Below are 16,576 nucleotides of genomic sequence, written 5' to 3' on the forward strand. Positions count from 1 at the left end.
TGTGTGTGGGGGGGGGGAGGGGGGGTCATGCACCCAAGCCCTTTAGTAGTACATGTACAAATACTTGTGACTTTGAATGTATGTACTTGATAAAAGCTGTAGAAGCCCCCCCCAAAAATGCAGTTACTGTGACAGAGCTGCTGCTCCGGGAGCAGATGAATATTTTTTAAATGTACATTTAAATGTCAAATTTTGACGCAAGCTGTGAACTAAACACCTCAATGCCATCTGAAATGGGTTTTTTTTAAGACTTGGATTCAAACTATTTGACACTTGTTGCTGTGAAACTGCTCGACTGTTCAGAAAACTGCTGCAAACTAACATTCCTTGTACATGAAAACATAATTGACTAAAGAAAACTCATTTTCTATTCAAGGATATTTGTATAAAGGACAGATTAAGCATGTTTTTTAAGCTTTTGGTGTTTTTAAAGAATGTGAATGAAATGATAGTCTAAATCTTTGTCATCACATTGAAAAATGGACTGTTTATAAAAAAAAAAGCTTGAAAATTCCAGGTATAAATACACATTTATGAAATAAAACATACAAGTCATTCTTTGACATTCATTTCAAATGTTTCATTCTTTTCATAATTCATTATTGATATATTAGGTCTTTAAGATTTTAAGTCATCTGAAGGCTTTTATTTTTAAAGGTGTTAAAGTTTGATGTGTTCTTGTTTTTAGAGAAAATCAGTGATTTCATTCACAGCAGCCTGACCTTAATGTGATAAGAGCCTGCTGTAAACACCTCCATTAATACTCACACTGTGTACACAACCAAGTTTTGTGAGAAAAGGATTTATTTTGCATTAACATTTTCAGATCAGTACAACATTTTATTTACTCAAAAGGAACACTTGAATATCTTTATCAGTTACATTTGTACCCCTACTCTCCCACCAAAAAAGAAATACGAGTTATCAGCTGTTAAAAGTGGCCCGGTATCACCAACTTAACGGTTTCCCCTAAAAATCGGTCCGCCCTACCTTTGCCGCGCATGCGTCACCAACAATTCACTGATTATCACTTTGTTTCTGCTTCAAACTGCACTCCAGTCATCATCTATCTCAGCGACAGATATCTGAAGCTTTTGTACAATCATTTACACATTAATTCAGCATTATTTCATCATAAAAGATGGGCGAGTGCCACAGCAGCACATCTGAGTCTGACATGCTGCTTTCAAAGATTATCATCTCGTTTCTGCTTAAAACAACCTCATTTCTGTTTTAAACTGACTTTAGAATGATTTAAGAGATTTTACTTTGTAATCTGATGGTTAATAATTCCATTATTTCCTTTGATCGGTTTGGGTGTAGAGAGTCAGACTCGGTCAGTTTCAGATGCATGCGGAGTGAAGGCAGAGGGGACCGTTCGGTCACAGACACCGGTCTGGAGATGTGAAGTAAAACATGAATAATTACAGCACATTAAACAGCAGAATGTTCATCTCTGTCGTCACCCAGGCTCCTCCTTGCCTCAGCACAACCGCCCAATGTCAGTTTTGGTGCAGCCCTGGTGGCAGCACATCCCAGCCACACCCAGAGAAAAGTTTCTCCTCTTCCTGGGTAGAACCCAGTCAGCGCCGAGGTTCTCCTCTGTGTCACCTTCAGCTGTGGGCTGACCGGACCGGTAACTCTGTGACCTCCGCTCAGCTCCCGAGGCCCAGTACGAGGGCAGGAGTTCCAGCAGGGAGTACAAAGAAGAAACACGGCGAAAGGAGCGCTCATTTGTCAGCACTTCACCCCGTTGCCAGGTCTGCTGGTTGTCAGCAGTGACAGAAATCCATTTTAATGGGTCTAGTGATAGAAATAATAAAGTGCCTATTTAAACATATCAAAACAACCAACATGTGATTACATTTGCTTTTGAGAGTGTTGAAAGGAAATTTAATCACACTGACACCACTTAGACTTTGTGACACGAATAATTACAATTTCCCACTCGATTAATTAAGCAACTAAGGCTCAAACATGAGCTGGCCATGGTGCTGAAATCAAATGCGTGGCAATGAGAATATCACACAATCTGCTCTCTCTAGCAATTTAGCAGAACAGGAAAAATAAAAATTTAAAATGCAACTCAATTTCATGAACCACATCAAAAAAAGAAATGTTGGCTTCCTGTTTTAATATAAACTTGATGCAGTGCACTAAATTGAATTAAAAAATAAAATAGTTTTCTCTCACCTGAGTCCCACAGCGTGGCTCTTTTCCAGCGGGACCCGCCGCATGTGAAAATGACGGCTCTGATGAACTCTCGCCCGCACAGCTTCACCCCGTAGTCCCTGCCTATGATCAGTCCGCTCAGGTCACCAGCCTGCACATGGCTGCATATGCCAGCGACGCACACCACGGTCACAGTCAGAGTCAGTCTGCACAGCATTCTGACCGCCCTCGAGCTCAACACTGGAGCAGCACAAAGCCGGCGTCTCAAATTCTGCTCACTTTTTTTTTTTGCTACCGGTGTCTTTGTGCTCCAGTGAGATGTTTTAAGTTCTATCAGATGGTTCTCTTGCCGTCATGAGCTTTTTAGCAGCTTTATATCGTCCTCGTCACTAGTTCACTGATCAACCTGCACATGGTCGACTCTTCCCCCTCCCTCACACACCATGATTGATGCCGGTGACGTACTCTCACTAAAACAGTGGAGCAGCTGAAAGTGACGTCCAAATGTGCGCACATTGCACAAACCCAGCTGTTACACAAAAGATGAGGAAAAATTCAAGCAGCAATATGATATCTGATATACATCACTGGGAAATTAATGACAAATGCTGTAATAGTTCAGGCTTTTGAACAGATCATATATCCTGATAAAAAAAAAAGTGACTATTTGTAATACACTGCCTTTTTATTGAAGTTAAAAAATATCTCTATCAGAATGAAAAACAGTTTGTCAAGCATGAATAGTATGGAAAACATAATGAATAAATAAATACATTGTGTAATATTTAGTTAGTACTATAGTAATACTGGGCCTCATTCACTAGTACGTGCACAGAAATGTCATTACTCTAAGAAGTATGTGTGCGCAGAATCACCGCCGGATTCATCACAGCAAATTTGGTTCTCACCAGTGTTTTTATGTTTGTGAATAGAGTAATTCTAAACTGACAAGCACGTGCATGTGGGCTGCAGTCTACATACAGCCACGCCTCCATTTCACAATACAAGAACATCGGTTTGGTGTTTCACAACAAGATTTTTGAGCAAAAAGGAGGTGACAGATGTTTGTTATGAATGAAACGGCCCCAAAAACTTCATAAAGAAGTTAATTTTACAACATCGAGGAGGAAACATCGAGTAGCATTTGTTGGAGTGATTGAAAAAGTATTGATCTACCAAGAACTGTCACCCAGAGGTCGTAAGATTTAAGATCGCTGCAATTTCTTGTGTCTTCTGTAACTAATCTAATGAGCGCAGTTCAATCAGAACATTATTTAAATGAATATAGCTTTGCTGTTTGCAAAGTAAACCAATTAAGAATGAACAAGAATTTTAAACACTCTGCCTGGCATTTAAAAAAACATTCTTATTTAGGGTCTGCTCCTTTCTCTGCCCCTGACCAAGGCAGTGTTTCTACATCTGGACTTGGTCCCTGGGTGCTGGACTGTGGCTGCCCACTGCTCCTAGTGGCTGGATTGTGTCTAACTGTAATTAGGATGAGTTAAATGCAGAGGACAAATTCTATTGTGTGTACAATGACAATAAAGGCTCTATTCTATTCTTATGTTACCGATTAATACAATGAACCGCAGATGCGGAATTTACCCCTCTGGGGCCGACGCCGTCGTATATGACGGCAAAGACCAAGCTTTACTAAGTTATAAAAAACGTTTTAATGATATGAGAAACTTTTTTTTTTTTTTTTTTTTTGCTGAAAAGTTAGCTCCGCGGACTTTCGAGCCAGCCATCGACCATCTTTGTACTCCTCATAGAAGCTGTGTGATGACGTGCGCAATGTGAGTGTCCAATCGGAATTAGTTCACCGTGACATGGTTTTCCAAAATCCAATCGTAGGGCAGATTTACCTCACATGAAAAGCCAAAGATCATTTTCAGGAGTGATATGTTATTAGTTGGCCCGTTTGAATACCCCCTGGGTGCTCCAATGACTACATACTATTCCAATGCACCCTGCGCCATTACGCACAGCGAAAGTGAAAGGAGACGGAGCAGACTGAGAGCCTCTGATGACAATCTCACCTGCTCAAACAAAGAGTGTGTAACTATCAGGATTGCTCCACTAGTTTGCATGTGAATGTTACTGGATAACTCTGTTGCTTTCTCTGCGTAAAGCACTGTTTACCATATCAAAACGCATAGACCATTGTGTATATATTGTTCAAAATGTGCATTTGTGTTTATTGTTTGAACCTTTTTGTTGCACAGTCTTTCACACAAGACCTCAAATTACCTTTATAAAGTGTCAAAACAGATTATTATAGTTTGCTGTGTGTTTTGAATAAATGGGTGTGGAAAATTATTTTTTGCTTTATTTTTTCCTTTTTTTCTGATTGTAAACCTTTTATTACACTTATAAAACACAACAAAAACATATATATTCTGAAAGCATAGGTTGTCCTGAAAAAAAAAAAAAAGACAAAACTTGACTGTGGGATGCAGGGAGAGCTGTTAACAGCAATAATAAAACATTTATGCCAGGCGAGTGAACTGTCCAAAAAATGCCCTCGGACCCCAGAGAGTTAATGGCAAGAGAAATTGATGACGGATCAAGGATAGAGTAATACACAATGTAACAAAAGCCAGAACTTTTATATTACAATTTGACCATTCTCATAAACTAACTCAACTGGTAGAGTTGAAGATTTTAATGGTGACATTAAATGAGGATTAAAGGCATCAATGTCATGGTTATTTAGCAAATCTGGTCAATACAGTGAATTAAATTGTTATTAAATTATTAATAATGCCTTTTAAAACAGGGACATAGTCTTAATGTACTTTGAATTGACTTAAAAGGGTAATTATAATTTATTTGTGTGCAAAAAAGACAAAGTATATAAAGCACACATGCTACAAATTCAACAATAAAGCAAAAGATTGAGCCAACTGGTGGTGTTCTAATAAGCATCATAATCATAACCAGGATTTCTACTTCCTACATGTAAAACTTTACATTTGGTTTCATTAAAACCTAATAACCATTCATTAGACCATAATAATAAATGGTCAGTATCATCCTATATTCTTTGTGAATCAACCAATGACAAAACTGGGTGATACAGTTTGGTGTCATCTGGAAAAATCTATATTTTTTTTTAGATACAGTACTAGGCAAATCAATGATACAGCATCTTATAATTTCTAGGACAACTGGGCCTTCATCATTTGCACATACACATGGTCTGAGGCTGTTCCAAATTTATTCACAGACTGCAAACAAATTTAGGGAAGAACATACTGATGAATCCCTGATTTGTGTGTGCACACTGTGTGAATGAGGCCCACTATGGCTACAGAGGTGGTCCACAGCCAACTGTTACTTGCACTATACACTATATCAGGGCTACAACTAATGATAATTTCCATAATCAATTAATCAATCCAATTTTTTTTTCCCAATTAGTTTTTGGTTCCATATAATGTCAGAAAGTGATAAGAAATGTTTTCCAGAGCCCAAGATGATGCCTTCAAATGCCTTGTTTTGTCCATAACCCAAAGATACTCAGTTTACAGCCAGATGGGAGTAAAGAAAGTAATAAAATGAATAAGTATTCACATTCAGGAAGATGAATTTGGGGGGGGGGGGATCAAAACGACTCTTTATAAAAATAGTTAATTAATTTAACAGTATATTAACAATTATTTATATATATATATATATATATATATATATATATATATATATATATATATATATATATATATACACACATACATACACAGAGTGAGGAAAATAAGTATTTGAACACCCTGCGATTTTGCAAGTTCTCCCACTTAGAAATCATGGAGGGGTCTGAAATTTTCATCTTAGGTGCATGTCCACTGTGAGAGACATAATCTAAAAAACAACAACAAAAAAAAAAAATCCGGAAATCACAATGTATGATTTTTTTTAATAATTTATTTGTATGTTACTGCTGCAAATACACTCAACAAAAATATAAACGCAACACTTTTGGTTTTGCTCCCATTTTGTATGAGATGAACTCAAAGATCTAAAACTTTTTCCACATACACAATATCACCATTTCCCTCAAATATTGTTCACAAACCAGTCTAAATCTGTGATAGTGAGCACTTCTCCTTTGCTGAGATAATCCATCCCACCTCACAGGTGTGCCATATCAAGATGCTGATTAGACACCATGATTAGTGCACAGGTGTGCCTTAGACTGTCCACAATAAAAGGCCACTCTGAAAGGTGCAGTTTTATCACACAGCACAATGCCACAAATGTCGCAAGATTTGAGGGAGTGTGCAATTGGCATGCTGACAGCAGGAATGTCAACCAGAGCTGTTGCTCGTGTATTGAATGTTCATTGCTCTACCATAAGCCGTCTCCAAAGGCGTTTCAGAGAATTTGGCAGTACATCCAACCAGCCTCACAACCGCAGACCACGTGTAACCACACCAGCCCAGGACCTCCGCATCCAGCATGTTCACCTCCAAGATCGTCTGAGACCAGCCACTTGGACAGCTGCTAAAACAATCGGTTTGCATAACCAAAGAATTTCTGCACAAACTGTTAGAAACCGTCTCAGGGAAGCTCATCTGCATGCTCGTCGTCCTCATCGGGGTCTCGACCTGACTCCAGTTCGTCGTCGTAACCGACTTGAGTGGGCAAATGCTCACATTCGCTGGCGTTTGGCACGTTGGAGAGGTGTTCTCTTCATGGATGAATCCCGGTTCACACTGTTCAGGGCAGATGGCAGACAGCGTCTGGCGTCGTGTGGGTGAGCGGTTTTCTGATGTCAATGTTGTAGATCGAGTGGCCCATGGTGGCAGTGGGGTTATGGTATGGGCAGGCGTCTGTTATGGACGAAGAACACAGGTGCATTTTATTGATGGCATTTTGAATGCACAGAGATACCGTGACGAGATCCTGAGGCCCATTGTTGTGCCATACATCCAAGAACATTGCCTCATGTTGCAGCAGGATAATGCACAGCCCCATGTTGCAAGGATCTGTACACAATTCTTGGAAGCTGAAAATGTCCCAGTTCTTGCATGGCCGGCATACTCACCGGACATGTCACCCATTGAGCATGTTTGGGATGCTCTGGACCGGCGTATACGACAGCGTGTATCAGTTCCTGCCAATATCCAGCAACTTCGCACAGCCATTGAAGAGGAGTGGACCAACATTCCACAGGCCACAATTGACAACCTGATCAACTCTATGCGAAGGAGATGTGTTGCACTGCATGAGGCAAATGGTGGTCACACCAGATACTGACTGGTATCCCCCCACCAATAAAACAAAACTGCACATTTCAGAGTGGCCTTTTATTGTGGGCAGTCTAAGGCACACCTGTGCACTAATCATGGTGTCTAATCAGCATCTTGATATGGCACACCTGTGAGGTGGGATGGATTATCTCAGCAAAGGAGAAGTGCTCACTATCACAGATTTAGACTGGTTTGTGAACAATATTTGAGGGAAATGGTGATATTGTGTATGTAGAAAAAGTTTTAGATATTGGAGTTCATCTCATACAAAATGGGAGCAAAACAAAAAGTGTTGCATTTATATTTTTGTTGAGTGTATTTGAACACCTACCAACCAGCAAGAATTCTGGCTCACGCAGTCCTGTTAATTTTTCTTTAAGAAGCCCTCTTATTCTGCACTCTACATGTATTAATTGCACCTGTTTGAACTTGTTACCTGTATAAAAGGACACCTGTTCACACACTCAATCAATCAATCACACTTAACCGGTCCACCATAGCCAAGACCAAAGAGCTGTCTAAGGACACCAGGGACAAAACTGTAGACCTGCACAAGGCTGGGATAGACTACAGGACAACAGGAAAGCAGCTTGGTAGAAGACAACAACTGTTATGATTATTTATTAGAAAGTGGAAGAAACACAAGATGACTGTCAATCTCCCTCGGTTTGGGATTCCATGAAAGATCTCACTTTGTGGGGTAAGGATGATTCTGAGAAAGCTCAGAACTACACAGTAGGACCTAGTCAATGACCTGAAGAGAGCTGGGACCACAGTCACAAAGATTACATTAGTAACACTTGATGCTGTCATGGTTTAAAATCCTGCAAGGCAGCAAGGTCCCCCTGCTCAAGCCAGCACATGTCCAGGCCCGTTTGAAGTTCACCAGTGACCATCTGGATGATCCAGAGGAGGCATGGGAGAAAGTCTTGTGGTCAGATGAGACCAGAATAGAGCTTTTTGGAATCAACTCCACTTACCATGTTTAGAGGATGAGAACAACCCCAAGAAAACCATCCCAACCGTGAAGCATGGGAATGGAAACATCATACTCTCGGGGTGCTCTTCTGCAAAGGGGACAGGACGACTGCACCATATTGAAGGGAGGAGGGATGGGGTCATGTATTGTGAGATTTTGGCAAACAACCTCTTTCGCTCAGTAAGAGCATTGAAGATGGGTCATGATTGGGTCTTCCAGTATGACAATGACCCCAAACACACAGCCAGGGCAACTAAGGAGGGGTTCTGTAAGAAGCATTTCAAGGTCCTGGAGTGGCCTGGCCAGTCTCCAGACCTGAACTCAATAGAACATCTTTGGAGGGAGCTGAAACTCCAAACATGAAAGATTTGGAGAAGATATGTATGGAGGAGTGGACCAAAATCCCTGCTGCAGTGTGTGCAAACCTGGTGAAAAACTACAGGAAACATTTGACCTCTATAACTGTAAACAACGGCTACTGTACCAAATATTAGCATTGATTTTCACAGGTGTTCAAATACTTATTTGCAGCAGTAACATACAAAAAAAAAAAAAAAAAAAAAAAAAAAAAAAAAAACATACATAGTGATTTCCTGATTTTTTTTTTTTTTTTTTTTTTTTTTTTAGATTGTCCCTCACAGTGGACATGCACCTAAGATGAAAATTTCAGACCCCTCCATGACTTCTAAGTGGGAGAACTTGCAAAATCGCAGGGTGTTCAAATACTTATTTTTCTCAGTGTGTGTGTATATATATATAGTTATCTTATATTCTCCTGTCAGACAGTGATTATTCTGGTGGATACATTTTAAACCCTTCGGCACCACAAAGATCTACAGCCAAATATCTAAACAAGATGAATTTGTCCAGTTACAAGTTTTATGCCTTTAAACTTTGTTGATCCTTATTGTGCTCGTGTGTTTTACTCAGCTGCTGGATCAGTTTTAGGGAAACGTTTTAGGCTACACTCTAACTACAATAATTGTAATATATATATGTAATATTGAGACAGACTGAGGCCCATGAATTACAGTTAGTGTAAAGTTAACAATGGCAATTTTTATGAGACTATAATTCATAATTCAGACAACACATTATAATTTCACTTACTGGACAATTTGATTTGGTTTTCAGGCTATGCCGTGGACATCAAAGTTGTCATTTTTCCAATAGCGAGGTGAGGCTGCTTTTGGCACGGCGGACCTTCTCTATACTTTCGAAGGTTGGAGTCCCATTAGGCAGGTCCAGACGGTCGTGTTCAGAGGCCATGATGCTCTCCGCCTCCTCTACAAAGAATTTGGGGGAGGGAAGCTGCTTTATGGCCCATGGTTTGGTAGATATCTGACAGTTTTTGTGTGAAAAATTTGTTTTAGTTTGTTATATTATTCCTCCACTCAAAGGAGAATCATGATATTTTTTTTACCTGGGGCCTATTTTTTAGATGCTTTTGGGGTAATTCGGGTAATCATACCCCATAGGGGAAATTATGCCCTATGGGGCACACCAATACCATAGTGAAATGCCCCAAATTATGCCTATTATTTCACTATGGTATTAGCAAAAGTTACCTTCTGAAAAAAAAAAAAAGTGATGATAACCAAATAAATACATTCCAATCAAACTGTTCTACAGCACTGCGATGACAACATCATTCAATGATGTCACGCCCTCTATCAACTTTTCGCAGTATAACTATAGCAATCAACTATTAGCAGTAGCAAGATAACCTGCACCCCCAGCTGGGAGATGTTTGTCAGTGTGTTCTGGTCTAGTGAAAGTGGGCTGCCATCAGCTCATCCATACTTCCAAAATTTGGCTATAAAGTTGAAAATAAACCTCAGATCATCTTTTTCTTCATTGGTAAACAAACAACAACAACAAAACCCAATCCATACGCACAGTCATGACTGTTATGGACTTGATGCTGACGTAAGGAACTGCCTTACTAATCAGTTATAAAACTTTTCTTTACATTTACTGAGGTGAATGCACATGGGTACCTCTGCGGCTATAAGCTGCACCCTTCCTGACGCGTGATTATGTTTTAATATATTCAGCAGCCAGGAAAAACATTTTACTGCATCCTTTTCCTCAATTTTAACAACCAAACTAAATACTGGACCAATTTAAATCTTTTGAGTCCTGAGTGAAATGTGTACCACAAAACCATCTAAAAACAGACCCCAGGTTCAAAAATATCACAATTATTTAAGCTGCATGGATGGATGGCAGGAGCTTCAAGATGAGCTCAGGGGTCAAGACAGATAGGTAGGAGTGAGATCGCTTTTCATTCATGAAAATTCAAGAAAAATGTACAGAATTTTCACAAAGATATACTAACACAGCACTAACAGTTAATATATTATTAGTACCTTAACTGTTAATGACGGAATTTCCTCCAGAACTCCTGAGACCCTTGAACAGGGTAAGTACAAATAATTGGTTTAAAATGCCATCTTGGAAAACTTCTTCAAAAGACATTAGTCAAAAGAGCATTTACAAAGTCGGTACAAACAGACCCGTGTTGGTATTTGTTCAAAATCCAAATAATTTAAATAGTTTGTGTAAAGCCAATATTTTCTTGCGGCCTTGTGGTGTGTGACGGCTGCCTGGTTTATACCTCTCATGCGATAAATCAACGTTCCGTAGGCGCTGTCCAGCTGATAGGCGAATATAAAGCTGAGGGGAACCAGAGGACTCATCATGACAGGTTTCCTTCTTTTAATGGCGCTAAAGAAATGTAAAACAAAGGAGAACCAAAACCACTCAGGATACATGTTTTGCCAAAGGTTGGATAATTCTTTGCAAATTTAGGTTTTTTAAACATTTTTTAAAAAGCCACACTAAAAGTCAATATTGCGATTTTGTTGGAGACTATGCTGATCATAGCATGATCTGAGAAATGTTTGCTTGTTCTCAGTCTCCTTTCAGGCTTTCTGGCCCAACAGTCAACCCTAGAATTGGGGTCAAAGGTTAAGATTATACTCAGATTTGCAACAAAATTGGCACACACATGGAGGTGGGTTTTCAGAATTGCCCAAAAAGTTCAATCATTGGGGCCAAGGTGATGTCTGCCTGTTGGTTGGCCTGCTCTGCCCAGGTCCTTTTTCTCATTTGTACCAAACCTGGTTTGTTAATGAAGGCCGAACCTGAAATTATCCAGAAATGACTCCTTCTGACAAAGGTCAACTTGGACCAAATGGAGCATGGACTTAAGTGGATTCCAGAATTTCCCTGCCACTGTCAGCCAGAGGCCAATCATTTGGCTGAAGGTCAAGGTCACTGGGGTCAAAGGACGGTCACCGATCCTGTTCATAATGTTCATGGACGGGATTTCAAGGCATAGTCAGGGATTGCAGGGTGTCCAGTTTCATGACCTCAGAATTGCAGCTCTGGTTCTGTAGGCTGCATCAGGCAGGTTTAAGGGTGAGTGTGAAGTGACTGAGATGAGGCTCAGCACCTCCAAATCTGAGACCAAGGCCCTCTGTCAGAAAAGGGCGGGTGGTCCCCTCTGGATCAGCGGAGAGTTATTGGCCTAATTGGCAGAGTTGAAGTATCTTGGATTCTTGTTCACATGTGGGAGTAGGATGGAGTGTGAGATCGGCAGACTGATTGGTGATGTGTCTAAGGTCCCAATTACGCTGTACTGGAACCATCGTGGTGAAGAAAGGGCTGAGTCAGAAGGTGAGACTCTTGATTTACCAGTCGAGTTATGCTTCTATCCTCACAAAACGTTCATGAACTTTTGGTAAGGACTAAATGAATAAGATCACAAATACAAGCATCAGAAAGATTCCGCTAATGGTATCTGAACTTACACTCAGGGACAGGCTGAGAAGCTTAAATATGTGCTTCTTCACATCAAAAGGAGCCGGCTGAGGTGGTTCGGGTATCTGGTGCGGATTCCCCCTGGTTGTCTCTTTCAGGCACTGGGAGGAGACCCCTGGGAAAGACCCAGGAGATGTTGAAGGGATTATATCTGCCAGTTGGTTTGGGAATACCTTGGGATCCCCAAAGAAGAGTTAGAGGAGTACGCTAAGGATAGGGAAGTGTGGGATGAGCTGTTTGGGCTACTGCCACTCTGACCCTGACCCAGATGTACAAGACAAGTGTAGCATGGGTAGCACAAAACCTGGGACATTTTTCTTGGGTGGCACTACATTTGGTTTACAAAGACGTGAACAGAACTGCAGCGATCACACCAGGCTAATCTTTTATTTTTGCTGCACAGTGTGAGTGAATCAGGCAAATTGTGAAACTTTTGTTCATCTTCAGAGCTGCAGCAGTACAGGCCACTGAACTACAAAGTGTGATGAAGTAAAGCTGTTAAGTGTCACTTCAGTGATGCTCAGAGTTTGTCCTACACACACACACACACACACACACACACAAAATATATCATTGTAAAAAGTATCACTGAGTTATTGTCCACATTATGAAACAAACCACCATAAAAATAAATAAAAATGTGCACAGAAACACACTCACCCTGCAGTGAGCCCCACAGTGGCCAGTATAAAGAAAGCACCAAAGTATTTGACAAACTCTCTCGACCAGGCAATCTGCATGGCCATCTGTCTCTCCCTCATCTGGTTCTGCATCAGGATCTGACGCTCCAGCTGAACACACACACATAACACGTTTGTAGGGTTAAAGGTGAAAGATTCACCATTACAAAGCAAAGCAAATAAAAGGGTAAAATGCCAAAATTACAGGCCAATCAGATTTTTTTTAACTACTGGTGTTTGTTCATCTTAGTGTTTTTTTTTTTTGTTTGTTTTTTAACATTTACAGTATTGCATTTGCATTTCCTGCTTTCTCACTGTTGCACTGCGGGTGGAATTGTCCATGCTGATGACCCTCAGATGGCGTTTATTGTTTACACTTTATTTATTTTTTGTGCACAATCATATCAATATAATTTTGCAAACCACGTACCAAATCTTCTATTGAGTTGGCTGAGTGACATTTAAAAAGCTTATGGAGTCAAAAAATTAACGTGTCACAGATGAATGTGTTATTTTCACTTAACAGTCAAAGCAGCCCGCCAGAGATGCCACTGCTAAAAGAGATATTAGCAAAATGACACTCAAATATAATCAAATGGATGACACAAATTACAGCATGTCACAGAAGTGATATGATTTGTGATTTTTCCCCTCATCAACAATGACCGATTTTGGATCTTCATATTAACTGGCAAAAATTACATTTCATGTGTCAAAATATATAAGCAGCGGGGGGACTTTTTCTCAACCTTCTGGTTAACAAAGTCTCCAAATATTAGTCCTGAACATTTTTTTTCCTTTTTCTACACCTGAAAGGTGATTAAGAACTGTTGATTTCTTCATGCATTTAAGTAATTTTTCAATTCTCTCTTTCCTCTGTCACAAACATGCTGTTGTTTTGGAGTTATTGTGTTGAACTGAAGGAAATGGACTCATTTATCCATTTCCTCGCTGCAGTTTATCGGGTACATGCCTAGGCTTTTCCAAATCTGTTGATCAGTGTTTCAGTAAACATGCCAACAGCAGACAATGAGACAGCAAATACTGCCAAAGGAAACTACTGTAGTAATAATTACATGCTTTGAAATATTAGGCAGCCGAAGAGGAGGCGGAGACAGAAAAACCCAAACGGGGCTGTTGAGTTGTGATTACAAGACAGATGTCATCAGGTAAAAAGTACAGGAAAAAAAAAAAGAAAGAAAAGCATTTCCTGCAGTACGTTACCATCAGTGTGGTTTTCCTACATGCTGTCACACTGGCAAGTTCAACAGTTTGTGCGCTTTAAGTGCCACTTCAGTATTTCGATACACATAAATAAAACATTCGCTTCTGCTTCGCGGAACAACTTTGCAGTGTTTTCATGAAGCTCGCCCCAGTTGTGAGCAGAGCTCATCTGATTTCCTGCGCCGAACTTCTTTAGCGTATAACGGACACGTCACACCTCTCTCTACATCATTTACCACATTCAGATGTAAACAGCAGGAAATAAAAGCGGACATTCAAAATGGTCTGCTGACCTCAAACGTCATCGGCCTTTTTTGTTGTTTTTAATATTTTCAGAGAGGACTGTAACTTCTCACAGTGAAGAAATCAAAACTTTTTAAGTTGTGAGTTGTTCACTTGAAATTTAATGTCACATATTCTTGAGAGATGTCAAAATCACTTCAATATCTCTTTTAATCAGCATCACGCTGTCTAACGGTAGGACACATTAATCAAAATAAGTGATCAACACTGAACTGATACTTCATTAAATGAGTAAAAAAAATTACAACTAAGTGCAGCAATGAGTCAGTCCTAACAGAAGTTGGTGTTCAATCACCTGTTTGAGTGTATATTGCTCTCACGTATTATAAACCACAGCACAGGAGACACACTGGATGTCCACTTTCAGAACGGATGCAGTATTTTTCCCTTCATTCAGTCACAGTATGTCAGATAAATCTGGAGGCAATCTGGGACAAACACTGGATTGTAAAATAACTGCGAGACTGCGACCGGAAAAGTTTAGGAAGAAAAGGTGAAAGGAAGCAGTGAGGCGTAACAAGTCCACTGTGGAGGTGACACAGTCGGAGACGGCTGAAGTGGAAGCAGAACGTCGCTGACATTTCAAAAAGGCCATGAGCGGGACAACGCGTGAAAAACTGACCATCGCACACACAAAGCAACATCGTTTGTAAGCAAAGAGGCCAAAAACAACCTGACCTAGCATGGCTGAAACTACCACTAGTGACTTTAATAAATTATTATATGTTCAACATTATGTGATAATCAGCGTATTAAATATGAGGATTTTGACCTTTTCTCAGTTTTTTTAAATACTATAAATAAGTGGCATATTTCTATGTCCTCAGCCTGTGTAAAGTGCAGTAAAATAGTAAAGACAGCAGAGAGATGACACATGGCCCTCCACACAATACACAACATAAATGTACATACGTCGGTAATGATGTTTTTGTCTTCATCATGAAGTCACACAGAACTTCATTTTTTCTTATAATCATAATTACAGAGGTCTAATTTCATTCTTATTTGTTGTCTAACAAACATGATAATTTTTTTGTTTATACTTATGTCTTGTATGACAGCCTTACATCCTATCCTACCTTTTTTCTTCTTTAAATTATTATTTTTTTGCAGATTTTAGTGTGTGGTGTAAATAAAATAAACTCCCAAAACTCCTGAAGTCATTCAATCACAAATACTCTGTTGAAAATATATACTTTAGATCATCTAGCTAGACTTCTTGGATGCTGAGGTATACAAAAAGAAGGTGCTTTCAGGCCGTGCTTTCTTTGACCTTGGACCAAATTACTGCAAAATCTAATTACCTCTTGATATCTACCCATGTAATATTCCCACTAAGTTTGATCCATCTTCGCTTCTTGGTTGTTAAGATACACAAAAATGTTTTTTTCACATATGAATGGTCTTACACAAACTTTATTATATTAACCAGTTCTATTGAGATATTTAGTCAAAAACAGATGGATTTCTTGAAAGCTTTGAGACATTCCTCCACTCATCTGTGTGACTTCCTCAGTTGTTAGCACTTTATTTGAACATTTTAATTTCACACCAGTATTTGCTCAAAAACAGTCAGGCCACACACACCAGCATTTCTACATTAAACACATCTACACCTGTAGAAATACCCAAATGGTAAATGTGATCCACTATGGTAAGAACGCACCAAAATCTAAACTTGACTTCCTCAGTTTTAATCATATTATTTATCTCTGTTGTTCAGCACTTATATTTTTATGTCCACCAAGGACTTAATAAAAATCATGGGCGTTTATTTATTTGTCTGTCTTTTAGCAGGATTACGTCAAAACTACTGCACAGATTTTGATGATATTTTCACAACAGATAGATATTTGGACATGGAAGACTCCATAAAAACTTTGAGGTGATCTGGATCTGGATTAACATTTCACTTTATATAGGCTTTGGAGGATTACGTTAAAAACAAAAACTACTTTCCGGATTCTCACCAAATCTGCACCACAGAGAGGCTATTAGGACATGGAAGACTCCATTAAATTTAGAAGTGATCCGGATCAAGATTTTACTTTATATAGGCTTTGAAGGATTACGTCAAAACTACTCCACGGATTCTCACCAAATATGCATCACAGATAGATATTAGGGCATGGAAGACCCCA

The 16,576-nt window shown here is 39.6% G+C and overlaps 2 protein-coding genes and 2 long non-coding RNA genes across 7 annotated transcripts in view; 2 read left to right on the forward strand and 2 right to left on the reverse strand.

Annotated features, from left to right (window-relative positions):
- LOC117529379 overlaps positions 1 to 16,576 on the forward strand; it is an 883,736-nt gene that overhangs the window by 707,827 nt on the left and 159,333 nt on the right. The gene's annotated exons all lie outside the window — the stretch shown is intronic.
- The window catches only part of plgrkt (plasminogen receptor, C-terminal lysine transmembrane protein), a 32,435-nt gene that overhangs the window by 10,722 nt on the left and 5,137 nt on the right, over positions 1 to 16,576 (reverse strand). For 2 of the 4 annotated variants that reach the window (XM_034192148.1, XM_034192151.1), the window contains exons 3-5: positions 12,889 to 13,019; positions 11,021 to 11,130; positions 9,458 to 9,686 (exon numbers count right to left, since the gene is read on the reverse strand). In XM_034192148.1, the coding sequence (XP_034048039.1) occupies positions 9,559 to 9,686; positions 11,021 to 11,130; positions 12,889 to 13,019 (369 nt within the window). In that variant the 3' untranslated portion in view covers positions 9,458 to 9,558. Of the gene's footprint in view, positions 1 to 9,457; positions 9,687 to 11,020; positions 11,131 to 12,888; positions 13,020 to 16,576 lie in introns of those variants that run through there. The other 2 variants (XM_034192149.1, XM_034192150.1) reach the window with 2 other exon arrangements.
- On the reverse strand, positions 1,277 to 2,418 carry rln1 (relaxin 1). The gene is made up of 2 exons (XM_034192147.1): positions 2,194 to 2,418; positions 1,277 to 1,803 (listed from the first exon to the last, which is right to left on the reverse strand). The coding sequence occupies exons 1-2, from the start codon at positions 2,387 to 2,389 to the stop codon at positions 1,484 to 1,486; spliced, it is 516 nt and encodes a 171-aa protein (XP_034048038.1). The 5' UTR covers positions 2,390 to 2,418; the 3' UTR covers positions 1,277 to 1,483.
- On the forward strand, positions 2,457 to 10,685 carry LOC117529383. Its single transcript, XR_004566005.1, has 3 exons — positions 2,457 to 3,194; positions 8,303 to 8,309; positions 10,676 to 10,685. It is a non-coding gene; the product is annotated as an uncharacterized LOC117529383 (long non-coding RNA).

This window comes from Thalassophryne amazonica, chromosome 17 (assembly GCF_902500255.1).
Source record: "Thalassophryne amazonica chromosome 17, fThaAma1.1, whole genome shotgun sequence".
NCBI lineage: Eukaryota > Metazoa > Chordata > Actinopteri > Batrachoidiformes > Batrachoididae > Thalassophryne > Thalassophryne amazonica.

What these genes read in the sequence shown, in the direction of transcription:
- rln1 (XM_034192147.1), bottom strand. Translation starts at nt 2,389, where the DNA reads ATGCTGTGCAGACTGACTCTGACTGTGACCGTGGTGTGCGTCGCTGGC. An exon ending in AGCCACGCTGTGGGACTCAG is followed by an intron (nt 1,804 to 2,193) that starts GTGAGAGAAAAC and finishes TTCTATCACTAG; the next exon opens with ACCCATTAAAATGGATTTCT.